Source organism: Gymnogyps californianus, chromosome 9 (genome assembly GCF_018139145.2).
Source record: "Gymnogyps californianus isolate 813 chromosome 9, ASM1813914v2, whole genome shotgun sequence".
Classification (NCBI taxonomy): domain Eukaryota; kingdom Metazoa; phylum Chordata; class Aves; order Accipitriformes; family Cathartidae; genus Gymnogyps; species Gymnogyps californianus.
In genome coordinates, this window is record NC_059479.1 from 1,751,934 (window position 1) to 1,769,943 (window position 18,010).

Consider the following 18,010-nt stretch of genomic DNA (forward strand, 5'->3'; position numbering starts at 1 on the left):
TCAAACAGGAAATTTTTTTTTTCTGTTTTAATAGCAACTGTCCTGCTTTTGGATGTGGTTTTTATCCTTCCTGCCCCCACCCCTCTCCTTTTGGCACCCTTCTACCTAAAATGCTCTAATAAGTGGTGATGGAGTCTCTAGCAAAAAAAAATTTGTATTTAAAAAGTCTGGTCCAGCATGAAGTCACCACTTTTTCTTTTCTCTGAGCCCTGCTGAGTCTAGTCATAACTTGATTTCTGGTGACTAATAGAAGAGCTGGGACGCTATTGTTTCTTTTGGCTTCTTGAGCAACTCTCGCCCGTTACCTCCCCTCAACTGGGGAGACCTAAAGCTATAAGATGTGCTCGAGCTGAGGAAGAGGCTGAAGCGCTAATTGCTCTTTTGTGTCATGCCTTGGCTTGTGCTTGGTTGTGTTGGGGTTGGGTTTTTTTTAACTGGTTTTCTTTTCAGAGCATGTTTTTTTTTCTTTAAAAACCAAAGAGGGTAGCGAAGTTTCAGCCTATGTAGGAAATGGCACAAGTCCCGAACCGATGTCTTGGTGATGACCTCCATCTCCAAGCAGAGGTGGCTCAGCCGTGGTCACCTGCAGGGACGTGGGAGCGAACGTGGCTCAGCGCCGTGCTGTAGCGACTGATGTGACCGCAGAAGGGTCCACCCTGGCTGAGGCATTCTTGGCTCTGTCGCTTTTCCCCGTCCGTAGCGAGTGATCTCACTTGCCAAGTATTGCAGTTATTGGGAGATAAATACTTCTTGGGGGCACCCAGCTTTGGCTACAGCCTCGCTATTCACAGGAGGCGTGCAGTTTGTAAAATAACTGCATGAAAAATTGCCTGCTATTTCTTTTTCAATATGTTCTCCTCCTTTCTAGCCTTAACATGTTGGACTAGCAAGAGCCTTAGGGGCACTTAACTAGTCTTTGTGGTTTATTTCCTTTAAAATGGATTAAGAAGGACATGTTCCTCTGACGAGAATGAATCAGGACAACTGTGTATAGTGAGAACATTAAGCAAATCATTAACAGAATTGCTTTAGAGTGCAGCCTGAACAGCAAGACTTAGGGGTAAGCATAAATAACGCAATGACTTGGGAGAGCGTGATGGATGGAGTTTGCATTCCTTGTCCCCCGCTGGCAGGATCTATGAGTTGCTCCTGACTGTGGCTGCGGGCAGGAGGAGGCAGAGGGAGAATCCCTTCTCTCTGTAAAAGCCTCGTGCATCGCTGTCGTATTCCCTCTCTGGCATGTGCCTGGGATGCGGGAGGAGAGCCGAAGGGAGCGGTTCCTGCCTCCCTCGTCACGAGCCGTGGAAGGTGCTAACGGGCTTTTTCTGACGCTCGCGTTACACCAAAGCGTGAGCTCGGTGTAGCCGAATTGGAGACATGGAGTTGGAGTTGGACATGGAGAGCAGAGAATACCTGACTGCAGGTGGCCTTGGTACCGAGAGCCGTGTTCATCCCTGGGATGAGCGGGCGGATCACCAGTCCTGTAGCAGCCGTGGAGAGTCTTTATACTTGAAACCTTTTGGCCTCTCTAGCAACAAGTTCTCATTAATGAAGTATTACAGTGCAGGTTACCTAGGCTGTAGCATAGCTTCTTCTGTGTGATGCTTCTCTAGATGGTGTCCCACCATCTTTGGTGCCTCTTGCCCTTAACTGGAGCCGCAAAGGCCTGGAAGCAGCCCAGAGGAGCGTGAGGAGGATGTGTAGGGGAGGTTTTAACAAACTCCAGCAGGAACAGGGCCTTGCTCCAGTCTTTCCCTCCGATGTCTTTGAATTTTGATGTATCTCGGTTCCTAGTCTGGTTGAGAAGGAAGTGCTTCGTTTATTGACAAACATCTGTGTATCCGAGATGATGAACACAAAACCAGTCACCACTGGCTTCCCGTGTGCCAGCCTTCCTCTCCGGCGATACTTGCTGGCTCTGCTCTTTCCTACGTGCCTTGGCTCTGCTGCCCAACTTTCGGCTGGACTCCAGCTGCAGAAATGTAGCAAGCAGCTAATGGGTATATAATGCATCGTCTGAAACCCGTCTCTCTCCCAAGCTCCTCTCTGTACAGAGACAATTTCTAGGGAAGCCAGCTCGGCTGTTGTGTTCAGGGCCCATTTTGAGGGAAGCATTCCCTTCAGGAAAGGCTTTAGGTCATGGCTCCCTACCCAAAACTACCTGGCCCTTGCTTCCCTCCAGCACCTTTCTCACCCAGGTAAGCGGTTGTGGTCTCCCTGCCACCCACTGTCCCCATCCGGGGACTTGGCATCGTCCTTCCACTGAACGAGCAACGTCAAGGGGCACCCGAGCCGCGTTGGGAGGGAGATGAGCAAAGCGCATTGGCTCGCCCGTGTTTCTTCCCCTCTTCCCGGTAAGAAGCGGAGCGCGTGGGGAGTCCTTCTCCCTCGCTGCAGGCTGGTGGCTCCTGTCCTGGCTCCCGTCCTGGCCCCGGGCTGTCCTGCTGCAGGCTTTGGGGAAAAGGGGAAGGGACAACTGCAGCTGCGCTTCGTGGCTGCACCCACTCACAAGCCTGAGCCCCCCTCACCCACCCACCCACCCACCCCATGTTCCTCCCTCCCAGGCTGGGAGGAAGCCTCTTGGACCCCCCCCCCCAACAAAAGCATAACGGGAGAGGAGTTGTGGGAAGAGACACGCGACTCCCCCCGTTACCTGTTAGAGCTGCACGGTGATATACTGATGCTGTTTTGTGCTTCGACATCTTTATTCAAGACACTATCTGTATATAAAATATACATAATGTATATAAATTAGGATGTAAGTTTATGTAAATTGTCAATATTTTCTTTGCAAATAAAGCTTTTTCCTGATCTCGGTGTTCCGGGTGGGACTTCCTTCCCCAGCCAAACCAGGAGTTTCTGTGGAAAGTATTTTGACTGCGCTTGTGCGATGGGACCCAGCTGAAAGGCAAAGCATCTCTCCATCCTTCGGGGAGTATTTGGTACGCAGCTGCTGCGGCCGCCGCCGCCGATGCGAGAGGCACCGGTCCCCTCGTCGGGCTCAGAGCTGCTCAGCATTTGCCTTCCGACTCCCCGCTGCTCTCTGCAGTCAGAGGAATGTGCAGAAAACAGCATTGCTGTCACTACTTACTGGGAAAGAAGTATAGATTTGATGTATTTAGATAACCAGATACCCTTCTGCATCCTTAATGCCCAGGCTGGGAGTGAGCGTCTGTCACCCCACAGTACGGCTGTGACGTTGGGCAAGTGGCTTTATCCCCTCTTCTGCCAGGCCTCTGTCCTGCTGCTCGTTCCTCCCATCCTTTGGAGGCTTCTCACGTGAAAGCCTCGGGGGAACAGAGGCATCTCTCTTTAACAGACCACTCTGGAGACCTGGGAGCCAGCCTGGAGGCCAGGAGTGGCGACAAGCAAGGAAAGCCCTGTGGTCTGCAGGAGCAAATCTCCTCCTGTTCGTGCTGTGCGGTCCGCTCTGCCTTCAGCACGGTCCGTGAAAAGCCTCTCGGTATTTGCAGGGCGCCTCGGACGGCTCTCGGTCCGCACCCGGCTCGCTCTGTCGGGCTCTCCTGCAAAGGGAGTTCACAGCCTTGGGATGCAAATGCCCAGGGATTCTCCGCAGAAGTCCCTGATCAAAATAAGGGACTTTTCAGCTGATTTCATCGGCCGTGCCTGCTGTGCAGACCCGTGCCCAGCAATTTGGGATGCAGGGAGGAGAGGGCTGGGGTTCCCCGGGCGAGGCGGCGCCGGGGCCAGGCGCGCCGGGGGCTGGAGCGCTTGCATGGCACGGTTCCTCCCCTGCGCTGCCTTCCGCTTTCGGGGCTCCGCGCTCGGCTGCTGATGGGAGACGAGGGACGCTGGAGGCGAAGGTTCATCCAGAGGTCAGTGTTTCCCTGGCCGGACCCTGCAGGATTTCACATCTGCACAGATGTGCTATCCTCACCGCGCCTCCGAAAACAACGGCGGGCTGTTTGCTCACAGCTGCCTCTGGCCCCGGCTGCTGCTGGAGCCCAGGTCCAGCGCGGTGAGCGGAGAGGGCGTCAGCCTAAAACACCGGCCCTGGCCTCCTGGCTGAGCCCAGCTGGCTGTCACCGCTGCCGTGCCTGCCCTGGCTGGCTGGTGACGTTGGTTTAGCTCAGGGCTGAACCACATCCCGGAGATGATGAAGTGCTCCCCACCACGCCAGCTGTCAGGAGGGCGAGGAGCATCAGCAGCAGAAGCCAGGCTGCTTCATCTTCCCGATGTGTATCTCTGTGTGTGTATATATACATTTATATATTTTATATATATAATTTTTTTGTTTTCTTGCCAGACACATCTAGGACTAGAGCAACAGCTCTACAGCTGAAACCACAGCAAAACACATCCTTGGGCAACCATGCAGCAGCCTGGAGGTGCTCCTTTGGCTGGGAAGGAAATTGGCCACAGTGAGCCAAAAACCCCAAAAGCGTGCATTTTGCAGAACGTCCCATGAAGCATGCGAGGAGCATGTCCCCGGGCAGCGTGTCAGCACTAGGTGGCACAGGGACACGGAGACGTCACCGCAATAAATCTCTGTGGGTGGGGGGCAGCTCTGGGTGCCCAAATACCACCTGGAGCTGCCGCAGGGAAAGCTCCCATCTGGTTCCTGGCCTGGGTGAGGAGGTGACCCAGCAGCCGTCCTCCAGGCCTGGCAGGGACACGGGGACGTGGCAGCGAGGAGCCCAGCACTTGCAGCACAGCGGACTCCTGGGGAGGAAGAGGAGGAGGAGGAGGAGGGGGATGCCAGCTCTGCACATCCTACTGGGAATGGATGGTAAACCCTAGGGAGCCGTTGTTTCCCCGAGGAGGAACAGGTGCCATGGGAGAGTCCCCTCGGCTGGGCTGCGATGGCGCAGGGAGGGAAATTTGCTCTGCCTTCGTGCGGCGAGCTCACCTGCGGCCCCGGAGGCACTGGGAGTCCCGCGGTCATCCCTGGCGGCTGCGGCCAGGAGCTCGGTCCCCGGCTCGGGATGGCTGGGGAGCCTTTGCCGGCTGCTCCTGGTGTCCTCGGCACCAGCTGTCCGGGGGGAGCTGGCACAGGGCACAGCTTGCCCCTGGCACGGCGCAGAGGAAGCTGGAGGAAGAGCAGGTCCATGCAGGGGAACTCCCCCAAAACCTCTCAGCTTTCCCAAGTACCACTTCTGCCTCCTGGCATTCGATTTCGGCGGTCGGCCCAGCCGATCACCTGAGTGCCGGTGCAGCCCTGCCTCCTCCCCGTCCCGCCGTTTCTCTTTCCCTTCCTTGTGGCTTTCTGCACTGTTTTTCCCCCTCTGCAATCTTATGTCTTTCTTTTCCCACTTCCGTAGCTACGAACACCCACATGCATTATCTCCTTCCCCCATCCCATCCTGAAGCCTATTTATACAGAGCCCGGCTCCTGCCCAGCTTGCCAGAGAGCGCTGGAGGAGCGGGACGGGGCTGGCAGCGCCCGCAGCCCAACATGTTCTTGCTTGAACACCGGCTGGCTGAAAAAGGATGCTTGCTGCTCTGGCTGCTTCCCTCCGTTCTCAGAGCCCAGTCTAGCGGGGAGGCAAGGCCCAGGTCCATGCTGTGCCAGCAGGTAAGGCTGCTTTCCGAGGAGCCCCTGGGCTGGGATGGCCCCAGCAGCATCGCTGGGTCCAAGCGGGGCTGCGAGCATCCCTCGACACGGCGCAGGATGCATCTGCTCCCCACGGCTCTCACCTCCTTCCAGTCTCCATCTCTTTAACCTTCCCAGCTTTGATCTCCTCTACGCTCTCCTGTCTCCGAGCCGGTCTCCCGCTAACCGGTCCCCGGCACCCAGCTGTTCCCGTGTCCCTGCCGTGCTGGTGGCACCTTCCAGCAATCCCTGCCAAGGGAGTGTCAGCTCGAGATGCTTGCTCAGAGGCAGGATGGAGTGCAGGGTTCCGCAGGGATTCAGACAGCTGCCATGGATGTTAGCGAGGCAGTCGGGAGCCTGGACGCGGAGCAACGGGTTCCTGTCCCCCTCCCCGCCACGAATGTGGCGGGGAGGGGGACAGGAACCCGTTGCTCCGCGTCCAGGCTCCCGACTCCAGACTGGCAGAGGAAACCAGTTTGGAGGGAGAGGGAAGGTGAAACCCACCAGGACGGTGCCCTTTCTCTGTCCAGACGGGACAGGGATCCTCTGGACCAGTCCCTGGGCTGTCCCAGTGCTCTCCAGAGGTTGGATTTGCCCCACCAGCCTGCTGCATCTTCAGTGCTTATGCTACTTTTTTGCCCATCTTGCTTACTGGGACGCCTGGGAGGACAGCCTGTGGGGCCAGAGGCTGAGCCTTCTCCTTGCACCATCAGAAACAATTCGGCAGTGTCTCGGAAAGCCCACCTTAACCCTGGGGACAAGCTGCTTGTCTCTGAACAGTGGCTTTAGGTGGTCTGGCCCCTTCCCATCCCGGGCTTGGGAAGCGGGAGCGGTGCTCGTGTCCATGTTGCTCGTGCCCATCTTAGACAGCAGATGGCTTGGCTGGAGCTGTGGTTTGTAGCCCCTCTCATGCTGACGGCTTCTCCTGTGTCTCTGTAGAGCCCCACAAAGGTGTCTTGCAAAGGAGTTGGCCTGCGCAAGTTTCCAAAGGAGCTTGGCCAAGGAGTTAAGTACCTCGAGCTCTCCAACAACTTCATCCAAAACCTGTCGGGCAGCTACATGCCAGGGTTTGGGCAGCTTGAGTACCTGGACGTGTGCTTCAACCAGCTGGAAGCCGTGTCAGACACGACCCTGGCTCAGCTGCCCCAGTTGCGGTCTCTCCTCCTGGGATCGAACCACTTGGACCGCAATTACCTCGCTAACGGGCGAGCCTTTCATCTGCTCAGGAATATAGAGGTCCTGGACCTGTCGGCAAATAACCTGGAGAGCCACATGGCAGGCTGGTACATCAGCAATCTCACCAGGCTGAGGACGCTGGATCTCTCCGGGAACAAGATGACCAGGCTGCTGGCGGGGATCTTCTGGAGCACACCACGGCTGCGCGAGCTCGACCTCAGCAACAACTACATCATGGAAATCGAGGAGGGAGTTTTTGAGGCTCTGGAAGAGCTGGAGGTGGTGAACTTGGCTTTGAATTCCCTCCACTGTATCTCTGGCTTCAGCCTCACGCAGCTGCGAGTTTTAAATCTCAGCCACAACGCCCTGGAGCTCTTCGTCTCGGAGGAGGGAGCGAAGCCCTACCTGCTTCAAGTGCTCGACTTGAGCCATAACAGACTCCTCTATTTTCCAGAGCTCCCCAAAGCCCATTATCTCACACACTTAAACCTCTCCAACAACCTTATTGCTTCCCTGCTCCCAGGCTCACTGCATCCGGGGGAGTTTGTACTTTGCTACGAGGAGATGGCGAGGTTTAATAGGACCTTGCATACCGCGGCTGGTCTGACACATGTAGCTGACTTGGATCTCAGCAATAACCGGCTGCAGCTCTTCCCATTTGCCTTCTTCCACAGCCTGGGCTCTCTGCGCAGCCTCAGCCTGGCTACGAACTGTCTCCAGGACATAGCCGGGGAGTCGCTCACCGGCGGCACGGAGCCCAGCGACCGCTCGCCCGTGCCGCCGGAGCGCGCCGCCCTCTCCGTGCGCTCGCTGGACCTCCACGGCAATGCCATCCACGTGCTGCCACGCTGGTTTTTCGATGCTCTGCCTCAGCTGGAAACGATCGATCTGGGCTCCAACAGCCTCCAGCCTTGCGAGAGCCAGGGGAGTGATGGGGGAGGGAATTTGGGAGGGGGCTCTCGCGTGCCAGCCCCGGGAGGCACTTGCACCCCCTTCTACAACGTGCCTCGCTTGAAGCACCTGAGTCTTTGCAAGAACAACATCACCAGGCTGCAGCCCTACGCCTTCAGCCAGACCTCACTGCTCTCCCTAGACCTGTCGGGGAACAAGGACTTGTCCGTGCCGAAGGAAGCCCTGGCGGGGTTGGAGTTCTCCCTGCAGAAACTCTCTCTGAGGGGCAACCAGATGGACAACAGCAAGGCAGAGCTCCCCTGCCTGGACACACTCAAAGTCTTGGACCTCTCGGGCAATAATTTGAGCCTTTTGCCCACGGGTCTTTTCTGCTCCCCGCTGGAAAGCCTGGACGTTCGCAATAACAACCTGCTGACGTTGGAAAAGCCGGCGCTCGCGAGCTGGTCCCACAGCCTGAAGGACGTGTCCATCGCTGGAAACCCCTTCAGCTGTTGCTCGCTGGCCTGGCTGGACACGCTGCGGGCGGCCGGCGTGGGCGTGCGGGACCTGGACGAAGCCCTCTGCGCCTACCGGGACGAAGGCAGGAACTTCTCCGTCAAGATAACCAGCAGTCCTCGGTGGCTTTGTCCACATTCCAGGGGCACCAGCTTGCTGGCTCTGCTCGTGGTCGTGATGAGCCTCTTCTTTCTGAGCTCCGGGGCTTGCTGCCTTCTGAAGAAAGGGCAGAAGTCGCCGGGGCGTGCAGGACTCTGCAGCAACAGGGTGGGGGTCTTCCCCCACCGTCCCAAAAGAGAGGAGCCAGCCAAGGTGAAGCCAGCAGACAGTGTCACCAAAGTGTAGCCCAGCCCTGGGGAGCAGGAACTGTAGCGATCGGTCAGAACTCTAATTATTATTAATAATATTAATAATATTATTGTATTTTAGATCTCCTCCCCTCACCAGTATCCTGTGTGTATTGCAGCCCCAATAAAGGGAGTGTGGTTGGTGCTGAGCTCTGGGCCAGGCAGAGGTGGTCTCTGGGCCATCTCTACTTGAGAAGGAAGGTGTCCCCATCTGCTCTGTTCCCTGCAAGAAATGAAATGCTCTATAAGCAATTGCGGGTGGGTTTTCTGCCCTGCCATCGTACGTTCTCATCACCCAGGACAAGAAACCAAGGCCTGGGCTGCTTGTATTGGTCTGCTGCCCACCCCCGAACCCATCACATGCTGTTTGTGGAAAGGGAATTGTCTCCGTTGGTGCGACCTGAGTGTTTCACAGCTTTCCCAGCAGTCACTATCTGCCTTTTGAGTAGGTTTAATAGCTCAGCTAAATACCTGCTCCCGCTCCCGAAAGCGTTCCCCAGCCCAGCCTTGCGAGGAGTGGGCAGTGGCAGGGAACGGTGCCTGTTGGTGGCTCCGGCGGTGGTGGGTCACAGTGCCGGGGTGGGGAGGGGGTTTCTGCAGGACCCTACACACCTCTCTTCTACCTTTTCCTGCCAAGCTGTTGTCTGAAGGATGCTGTGGCGTTGGCGGGGTTTAAAATAACCCTGCTGCAGGTGTAGGAAGGAGATCTGCCCTGTCCTCACCCATTGAGATAGCGAGAATGAGAGAAAACCAGTCTTGTGCTGTCCCTGGCTGATGCTGGGTCGCTGGCTCTTCGAGGTGGGTGCAGGACGTTCCCACCCTCAGCGTCTGGACTCCCGAGTCGGCGGTGGCAGGGGCAGCTCGATCTCCATCACAGGGGGTAAGTGCCGGCAGAGCCGTGGTCCTTGGTGCCTCCGGCACCCTCTGAGCATCTAGTCCACGCACAGCCCGTGTTTAATACGGGGGGGCCAGGACCCCAGCTAGGGAGGGGGGCAGGAGAAGGTGCTAAGGGGGACGGTGAGCTGCACCAGCCATGTGGGATGGCTGTTGTCGCGGTGTGACGGGTGTGGTGCTCCCGGTAAGCATACAACGGCTGGCCGTCTGTCCTGGGTGCGACGTGTCCAGCTTCCCAGGGCACAGTGGTGCTGCCCCCCCCGTGACAGCCCCCAGGTGCCCAATGAGTACCTGAAGGGCTGGGGCCAGCTCTGGGGAAGGATAAAAATAAGGCTGCAATGAAAGCTTTTACGTTTCCCATCTCTTTGGTTCCACCTTGAAAGTCCCCAGCTGGCCCGGGCCACCTACTTGTCCACGTACCTGTCGGGTTAGAGGCTGTGAGAGCAAAAGGGCTTGGAAGTCACTTAAAATCCCAATTACTTAACTTTCTTTTTTTTTTTTTCCTTTCAAGCTTATCGTGGTTTTACTGTGAAGCAAAGGGCATTTTTGCTGTAAAACATATGCCTTCCCCATGCTGCCCGCATTGCCGCTGGGGCCGCAGCTTCGTGGCCTTTGATGGGCATCCAGCTCCCGAGGGACCCCCAGCGCCTTTGATGGCCCCGCGTTTCCATCCCCGCCTCAGTTTCCCTTTGATCTGGTGCTCTGCGCCTTGTCACGGCGAGCAACCGGCCATGCCGGTTCCCTGGGGCTTCGCGGGGGAGCCTGCCGCTGCGTGTCACCACCCGGCAGGGACCTTTGGGACGGGCAGGCAGCCCGCGCCGCTGGTGAAAACCCAGCCTCTCGCTCGAGGGCGGCCGTTTGCTGGATCTCCTGCTTCCACACGCACCCTTCCTCTTTTCGCTCCTGCTCCTGTGTCCCTCTCGTTCGCCAAAGTCCCGGTGCGTGCCTCCCACCGCCACTGCAAGCCCTCGTCCTCTCCCATCCCAGTGCTCCCCGCTTCCGTCCCCTGCTCCAGCGCTGGCCCCAGCTAATGTCCCTAGGGAGACAGAGGCAGCTGGGCTCTGGCCGTGAAGCACGGTGTGCCAGGAGCTGCCGTGCCCGCCTTGGTCTCTTCTGCACTTCTCCTCAGCAGGGTCCCCCGTCCTCGGGTGGCACCCGAGCTCCCTGGGGCAGGGACGTGCTTTCCTGCGTGCTCACGAAGCGCCGTGCTAGCAGGTGGGTGAGCTCAGCCTGGCTTCGGCCCGTCCCTAAAGCCGTGCCAGCCTCCTTCCCCAGCCCAGGCGCTTGGTGACGATACAGGGACACTCTTCGGGGCCGCCTGGCCGGAGCCCAAAATGCTGCTGTTGCCTTCGGTGGGTGTTTCTGGTACATTTTGTGTGGCCTCTGTTCCTCATTTAAACCCCCTCCGAGGCTGTACTTTCCACGCGTGTCGCCAGAAGATGTCCTGCCCTTTGCGCTGCTTCTTCACCGGCTCCCACCGGCGTCCTCCTCGCATTAAGGCTTGCGGAGGGCTGGAGCCTTGCAGCCACGCGGAGCTGGGTGACCGATGGGGACACCACGCACCGCCGGGTGCTCGGGGACACCGTGTACCGCCGGGCGCTCGGTCGGTGCCAGGCGCTGCCCTGGGCTTCCCGAGTGCTCCCGAGCCGTGTTTATCCAGCGCTGTTGACGCAGGCTGTGTCGTGTCCCCACGGAGCAGCAGCAGCAGGAGCTGGTGGTTGACCCGTGCGGGGACGGTGACGCTTGGGGACAACGGGCTGCTGATGCCCGAAGTTTTCTCTGGGGATTAGAGCATCTGCTAAAGCGTGTACTAAAAATAGGAGAAAGGATCCTGGTACTGGTTTTACCCTGCAGGGAAGGCTCCCAAGGACACATAAAGCTTAGGGTAAGAGGGGTGGAAGAGAGATGCTGGCCTTGCTAAGGGACAGGGAGGCTGCCAGAGCTGAGGCGAGGGGGGGTAAGCTTTAAAAAAGACAAGAAAGCCTGGAGGACCCCCGAGGCCAAAGAAAGGTTGCGAAGGTACGAAAACTGAGCCAGGGAAGTGGCGTGTCCGGTTATTATCTTTATCGATGTCCGTGTGCTTTCCCGATTCAAAGAAAAACAGGATTCCAGGTTGTGGTCTCACGGGTACTACAAGAAGAACTGAATCCACGTCAGCACCGAGGGCAATGCCCCCTTCTCCCAGCAACAGGAAAAGCGACGTGCTTTCAGCTTGGCCGGGAGCAGGGCACGAGGCGAGCACCCGGGGCTCGTGCTGGCACAGGGGACGACGAGGTGTGACCGGGCTGGCCGGACCCTGCCCCTGCGAACCGCGTTCGTGCCAGCAGAAACCAGGACGAGTTACCCGCAAGGTCCAGAGAAACCCGGCTGCGTTAACAGGAGGGGTATGGCGTATGTTCTGCATTGCTCCTCAGCCTGAGCTTCCCACGGATTAGGGGAAACAGTTTCCTTATCCCAGGGATGTCCTGGCATCTCGAGCTTTTTCTTGATCCAAAATGAAGGTAAAAGATCTGTAGAATATCAGAGTTGAAACAAATAAAGCAATGATGCCAAAAATGTGGCATTTTCATGTCAAGCTGTAAGGCAGTAGGAGTATAAATTTTGGTCTGAAAAAATAGCAGTGGTGGTTAAAATATTGTGACCATTTACAAATTTTCTAGAGAACTAGTTGAGAAATCCAGCAAAACTCATTCTTTCCAGTGGAAAGCCTTCACATTTCACTGGATCTGCATTTTCAAAGAAAAATAGATTTTATCAAAAATTTCCAACTAGCTGTTCTGCTAACTCATGCGGAAATTACCTTGTCTGCAACTCACTTCAATTAGAGCACACTTTTCCCCCCCCCCTCCTTTTTCCCTTTCTCTCCATGGAGACGAGAGCCAGAGCTTCATCTCCTTCAAGAGCTGAAGGATTTCCTGGTTGCTGGCTGGCAGATATCGCTCCTCGAGCTGCCCCTGCCCGGCAGCACGGGGCGAGCGCTCCTAATCCTCTGGGTTTAGACGGAGCATAGGTTAGCCTACATCTCCCCAGCTCTATGATAAGATAACACAAGGTGACATGCTTTAGGCTGTTGCAAGGCGTGAAACCGTCGTAGCAGAGAACGCTGTTTTCCTCCCTCCGCCCAGCAGCTCCTGCCCCGGGTTTCACCCGACCGAAGAGCTCAGGTACGTCCACTTCCATGCACAGACGGCAGCAGAACGGCTGCTGAAGGTATCGTTTCTTTTCTTTTTTGCTGATATTGCCGCAATATGCGTTCTTAAATGAGGCTGATCTCATAAACCACTGTCCTCTTACCGTAGCCTGGCTCCCCGCGGCCGGGTGGCTTTTACGTGCTCCTAGCTAATGCGGCATTTGCTCTGTGGCTTTGGGACGGGGCAGGAGGCTGGTGGCAGTGTCTCGTCCCCATGTGTCACCTCCGGGCCACCAGCCCGCGTGTCCCTCCCATTCGTAGGGCTGTGCCACCGCTGCTTTCCATTATCACTCACTGCCACAGCCTCTTCTGCGTGACTCAACAAAACTCCCCTGGCAGCTATTTCTAGCCTAGTTAGTGAGGTCGGACGTGTTATTCATGACACTTTCTTCCTCTCTGGTGGGGTTCCAGCCAGGCTGGGACCTGCCACCGCCTCTCCAGCACGCAGACCTTCAGCCAGAGGAGACTCTGGCAGGGGGCAGATGGGGAATGCAGCTCCCAGCGTCTCCCCTGCCTTGCAAAGTCCTGTCCTGCCTTCTGCAGCATCGCTTGCCCGGGCTGGCCCGGGCTGCTGGGGAGGGGGTGCAGATGCCACCACATGTTCTGCAGCTGGATCCCCTCAGACCAGCTGTCCCAGGGCCCTGGGGACAGGGCGTGCTGCAGACCCTGCTCTGGGCTGCCTTGGTGTGTGCTGCCTGCGATGGGACACTGCCACGGCTGCAGGCAGCCCTGGTCAGAGCAGCACACGAACTGTCACCAGGTCCTCTGCCTCCTTACAGCTTGAACCCACAAGCAGACCCGTGGTCCCTGGTCCCAGCTTTGGGGCACTGGAAGGCCACGGGGCCTGGTGAAGCTGGAAGGCAGCATCGTGCGTAAGCGGCTCTGGAGGAGATCAGCTGGCAGGAGCAAGTCCTTGCAGGTCCCTGCCACCCCCAGCCTGCTTCTCAGTATCCGTCCTGTGGTGAGGTCACTGACTCCACTACTACATCAGAAAGAGGAAGGAGGACAGTGTCGCTAAAGGAAAGCAGCCTTCTGCAGCCGGACAGTCACCTGGCACCCAGGGTGACCCTCACCAGCATCCCCAGCCTCCGGAGGGGACGGGATGCTCCCAGGCGCCCGCCTGCAGCAGGGATCTCGTCCACAACCTGTGGGACGTGGCGGGAGCCGGCCAGGGAGCACGACCTGCCTCCTCGCCAAGACGTCAGTGCCACATGACGGCGTGCCACCGCCACCTGCGTCACCACAACCCGGCGCTGTCACAGCCTCCCAGGCAAAAGGATGTGGGTCCTCACGCGGTAGGTGAGTGTGGGGTGGGGGAGCGCCGAGGTTGCCAGGGGCTTGAGGGGACACAGGGCACTTTGATGGCAGAGGAACCCCTGGAAGGTCCTCGCATGAAGCTGCCTCTCCTGAGCCTGGAAGCCACAAGCCACTGCAAGCTGGGACGGTATATGGGGAGGGGTCCCTGTGTGCTTACGCAGGTCACAAACCATCCATGGGCATTTGCTTTGGCCCCTGTCCGAGTCCCAGGAGTGGGGGACACGAACCTTTGGCCATCCAGGACAATTATTGGACGTCCCACCACTAATTAGCTTAATCCCAGGAGCGAGCTCTGTGTGCCCGCAAGCCCCGACCCAGCAGCAGGTCTTCTCCTTGCCCTCCTGTGAGCTCCGCCTTGAGCTTTCCCCTCCTGGCTGTGTCCCCAGGGCAGCCAACACCAGGCAGGCAGGCAGGCAGGCAGGCAGGCAGTCGAGGGGTGATGTTTTCCAATGTTCCTCCCTGCTCCTCGCCTGCTCCCCTCCGGTCTCTCCCTCTGCTCAGCGCCCGCAGATGAAGCCCCAGCAGCGCGGCTGCACTTTCTCCCCACGGTGGCTCTCCGGCGCGGCAGGCTGGGGAAGGGAAGCCTTTCTCCTGGGCTGGGAATCCCCTCCTGCCCTCCTCCTTCCCCAAGAGAGAGCCTGACATGGAAGGGAAAGGGGTATTTTTAGCGCTTACCCCACAGTTGTTTCAAGGATTGAGCTAAGAAGAGGAATTGACATCAAATGAAGGATTGCTTTTTTTTTTTTTCCTACTACTCAGTCATTGCAAAACTTTTCTGTGTAGGAGGCAGCAGGATACTGGCATCAGAAATCGCTGGACGCTGTTCCCTATGCTGGCACTGGCTTCTCGTGCCCTTGCCCAGCTCCCACAGTGACCTCGCATCCCAAAGGAAGGGGACGGGGTGGTACTAAGCCCCTCTGCCCCAGCACTGGTCACAGCTCCCAGCACCTGCGAAGCTACGAGATGCCTCCACCTGCCAGACTGTCCTTGCACGTGTCCTCTCTGCATTCCTGCTCTCCAGCAGCTTTTCCTGACTGTTGCTCATGGCTTCTCCTGAAACCCCTGGGAACCCAGGTGCTCTCGCCTTCCCAGCTGCCATCCAACCCCAGTACATGCTGGCTACGGCAACCCATTTGATATCCTCCAGGTCCCAGAATAAGACGCCATCCACACCTTGAGGAGTTTGCCTGAAAGCAATATGGTTAATAGGGGAAAAAAGCGCCTTGCTGCACTGTGAGACTTGCCAGCACCAACACGGCAGGCAGGAGCATGGTGAAAGCACGTTCTCCAGGGACCCGAAGGCGAGATGGTGGCCCTTAAAAGCAAAACCACTGGCCAGAAGGTGGCAATATCCCCTCTCCTTTCTGGGCCTGACACTGCGCAGAGCAGAGAAGGGGTTAGTCCCTTGTGTCGGGGATGGGTCCATTTTAGTTTGGAAGCTCTAACGCCACTCGGACTCCCCTCTGGATTGAACAGCTCGGGCAATGGCAGGGCAACGCTCCACGTCCCACCCAAGTGGTCGGGCATCCCTGATGTCCATCTCCTGAAGCTCAGCCTGCGCCGGCCGTAGTGGGTGCTGGTGTTGTGAATGCCACAGCACCTATGGCCAGCGGGGAGGAGGGTGTTCCACAGGGGGGGTGCAAAGTCCTGCCCCGGGGAGGAACAGCCCCAGGAACCAGTACATGCTGGGGGCACCCAGCCGGAAAGCAGCTTCGCCTAGATAGCAACCCTAGACCTTCCTCCCCCTCCACCTGCACAGGGGTGGGCTCGCACTTTGCCCACCTTTGTGTCTCGCTCAGGAGAGATTAGGGGACTGCCGACCTTCCCGACCCTCTTGTCTGAAATCCTCTGTCGTGGGGTCTAGTTGTGCTGATGGTCACTTTTTCTTGGGCTGTGTGGGGCTGCTCCAGGCAGCTGATGCGATAACGTTAGAGATCAGGCCAGAAGGATTAGCGTCTCCAGCAGAGCCTTGTATTCCCACCGAAACCTCCTCACCCCTCGGCAGAGATGTGGCACTGGGACACTTTGAAGCAACAACCAGCAAAGCAGCTCTTCCCGGCAGGCTGGATGCAGGACACCTGCCTCAGAGGAGTCCAGGGCAGAGTGACTGTAACTGGGAGGGACTGGAAGCCACTGGAGCTCCTGCGTCCCTCTGGCTGGAGTCTGAAGAAGGAGGTGTCCGGTTAGACATGCCGAGCACACAGGATTGCCTTTGCTTGGCAATTCCTGCCTTGCACGTGCTTGGTGAACCGCTGCCTTCCCTCTGCCTGCTGAGCACATGATGCCCAAAAAAGCACCCAGGCACCTCCCAACACTGACAAAAGCAGCTTTTCCTGGTCAGAAAATTTCTAATCCCTCCAGAAGCTGCTCAGATTTCCCCGCAATGTCCCCCTCGGGGCCCAAGGCATTTCCCCATTCCCCAAGGCTGAAAAGGGAACTTACAGAGAATATGATTTCATAACATCAAAATCCTCGGGGTTAGAGTGAAAGGAGCGCTTGGGCTAGTACGAGGGAGAAGTGTGGACACCGCATCTGATTTCAGGTCAAGGTAAGAGAATGGATCTGCAAAAGCCATGACTGGGAAGGTGAGATGTCGAAGAAATATCAGGGACTTCCAGAGCACAGTGAGTACCAGCAGAACCGAACTGACTCAAGAAAGGTGAAAGCTGAACTCTGTCGCTGTGGTGAGACCAGTCCGACTTCGGTCTCTCACCAAAGACGATGGATAACTTCATGGCAAAGAACCCTAGCTTTACCCCAGGCGCTAAGGAGTCTCGCAGCACCAAGCTGTTGGTCATACGGCAGGGGCCCAGGCACCCCAGGGTGCTGTCACCCTGTCCCACACAGCACCAGCATCTGGCCCCAACAGCGGGCGCTGCCCCATGGGGCTTTTCTACCTCCACCCTCGGGGTCCTGTGATGTGTATAAGCAAAATCCATCATGCCAGGGACTTAACAGGGACTCTCTCTCATTGCAGAGCCCTCGGTAGAAGCAGGCCAGGTTCAGAGATCAGGTTCATCTCTGCCACGTGCCACCTGGGCTTGGAACCAGAGAGAGTTTGATCTCACGTGGGACGGCAGTACGAGGCCTCAGGTACCACGGGAGCAAAACAAACAGCAGCTTTCTTAAATAGGAGGGATGCTGGGGGAGACATTGGGCTGATGAGGGAGCAGCTGAGTTGGGTTGAAAATCCGGGGGCTTTCAGAACACTGAGAAAAAAGCGAATTGCATTGTGGAAATGGTCAGGGTGCTTGAATTGTGTCTGGGACCATAAGGAAGCCTAGAGAGTGAACGATGCTCTAGGGACTGCCCAGGTTGAAATAGCACGGCATGTCCCGATGCTCCCTCACCTCCTCCTGGCAGGCTTTCCCAGGCGAGCCCGCTCCTGCACAACATCCTTCCCGTGGAGGTCGGTGCGTTGCCAAGCAGATCACGTTGCGCCTGCGGATGGATGAATTCTGCCCAGACGCCTGTGCTCGACCTCCCTGCGGGCTCCGAGTTACCCATCCCACAGCTGGGGATCACAAACTGCTCTAGCTAGTGTCTGACTTGCCCTTACATCTTCCTCCGCGGGGCAATAATCGGGGCTGGAGAGGAGAGCAGAGGGGCAGGACCTGCCCTGATGTCCCACAGATGCTGGAGGACTCTGTTGGACCTGATGCTTGGTCTGCGGTGCTTGGGAGCAGCATGTGCTACAGGAGAGGGCATGCTCATTGCTACCTTAGCCCGTAAAAATAGGCAGACTGTTGTTATTTTAATCAGCTTAGTCCTCATTTTAGAGACAGAAACCAAAACACGGGGTTTGGTGTTTAGGGAATATAGACTTGGGTTATCCCTTTTCATCTCCAACAGGGACTCTGCTTTCTGCAGCCGGGAAAGCATTTCCCACCCTGAAACACTCAGGGACAATTTTCTAAGTCCTGGTTGCAGTGAGAAAAGGCCCCTCTTGCCTTAAACCAGGGAGTCCCAGCCCAAGAGTGCCAATGTTAAGCCAGCGGCAATGCAGCCAGCGGGATGTCCAGAGCAGGGCAGGCTTCCTGCTCAGACCACACCGAAGCAGGAACGCGTGGATGGCGCTTGCTGGCCTCCACGTGCCCTCTGCAGAGACGTCCAAGCTGCGCGCCC

The 18,010-nt window shown here is 57.3% G+C and overlaps 1 protein-coding gene across 1 annotated transcript; it reads left to right on the forward strand.

Moving 5' to 3' along the window:
* Nucleotides 1-6,427: 6,427 nt before the first annotated feature.
* LOC127019778 (transforming growth factor beta activator LRRC32-like) lies at nt 6,428-8,482 on the forward strand. Its single transcript, XM_050902007.1, is given in 1 exon segment — nt 6,428-8,482. A coding segment is annotated over 1 exon segment (2,055 nt).
* The last annotated feature ends 9,528 nt before the right edge of the window (nt 8,483-18,010 follow it).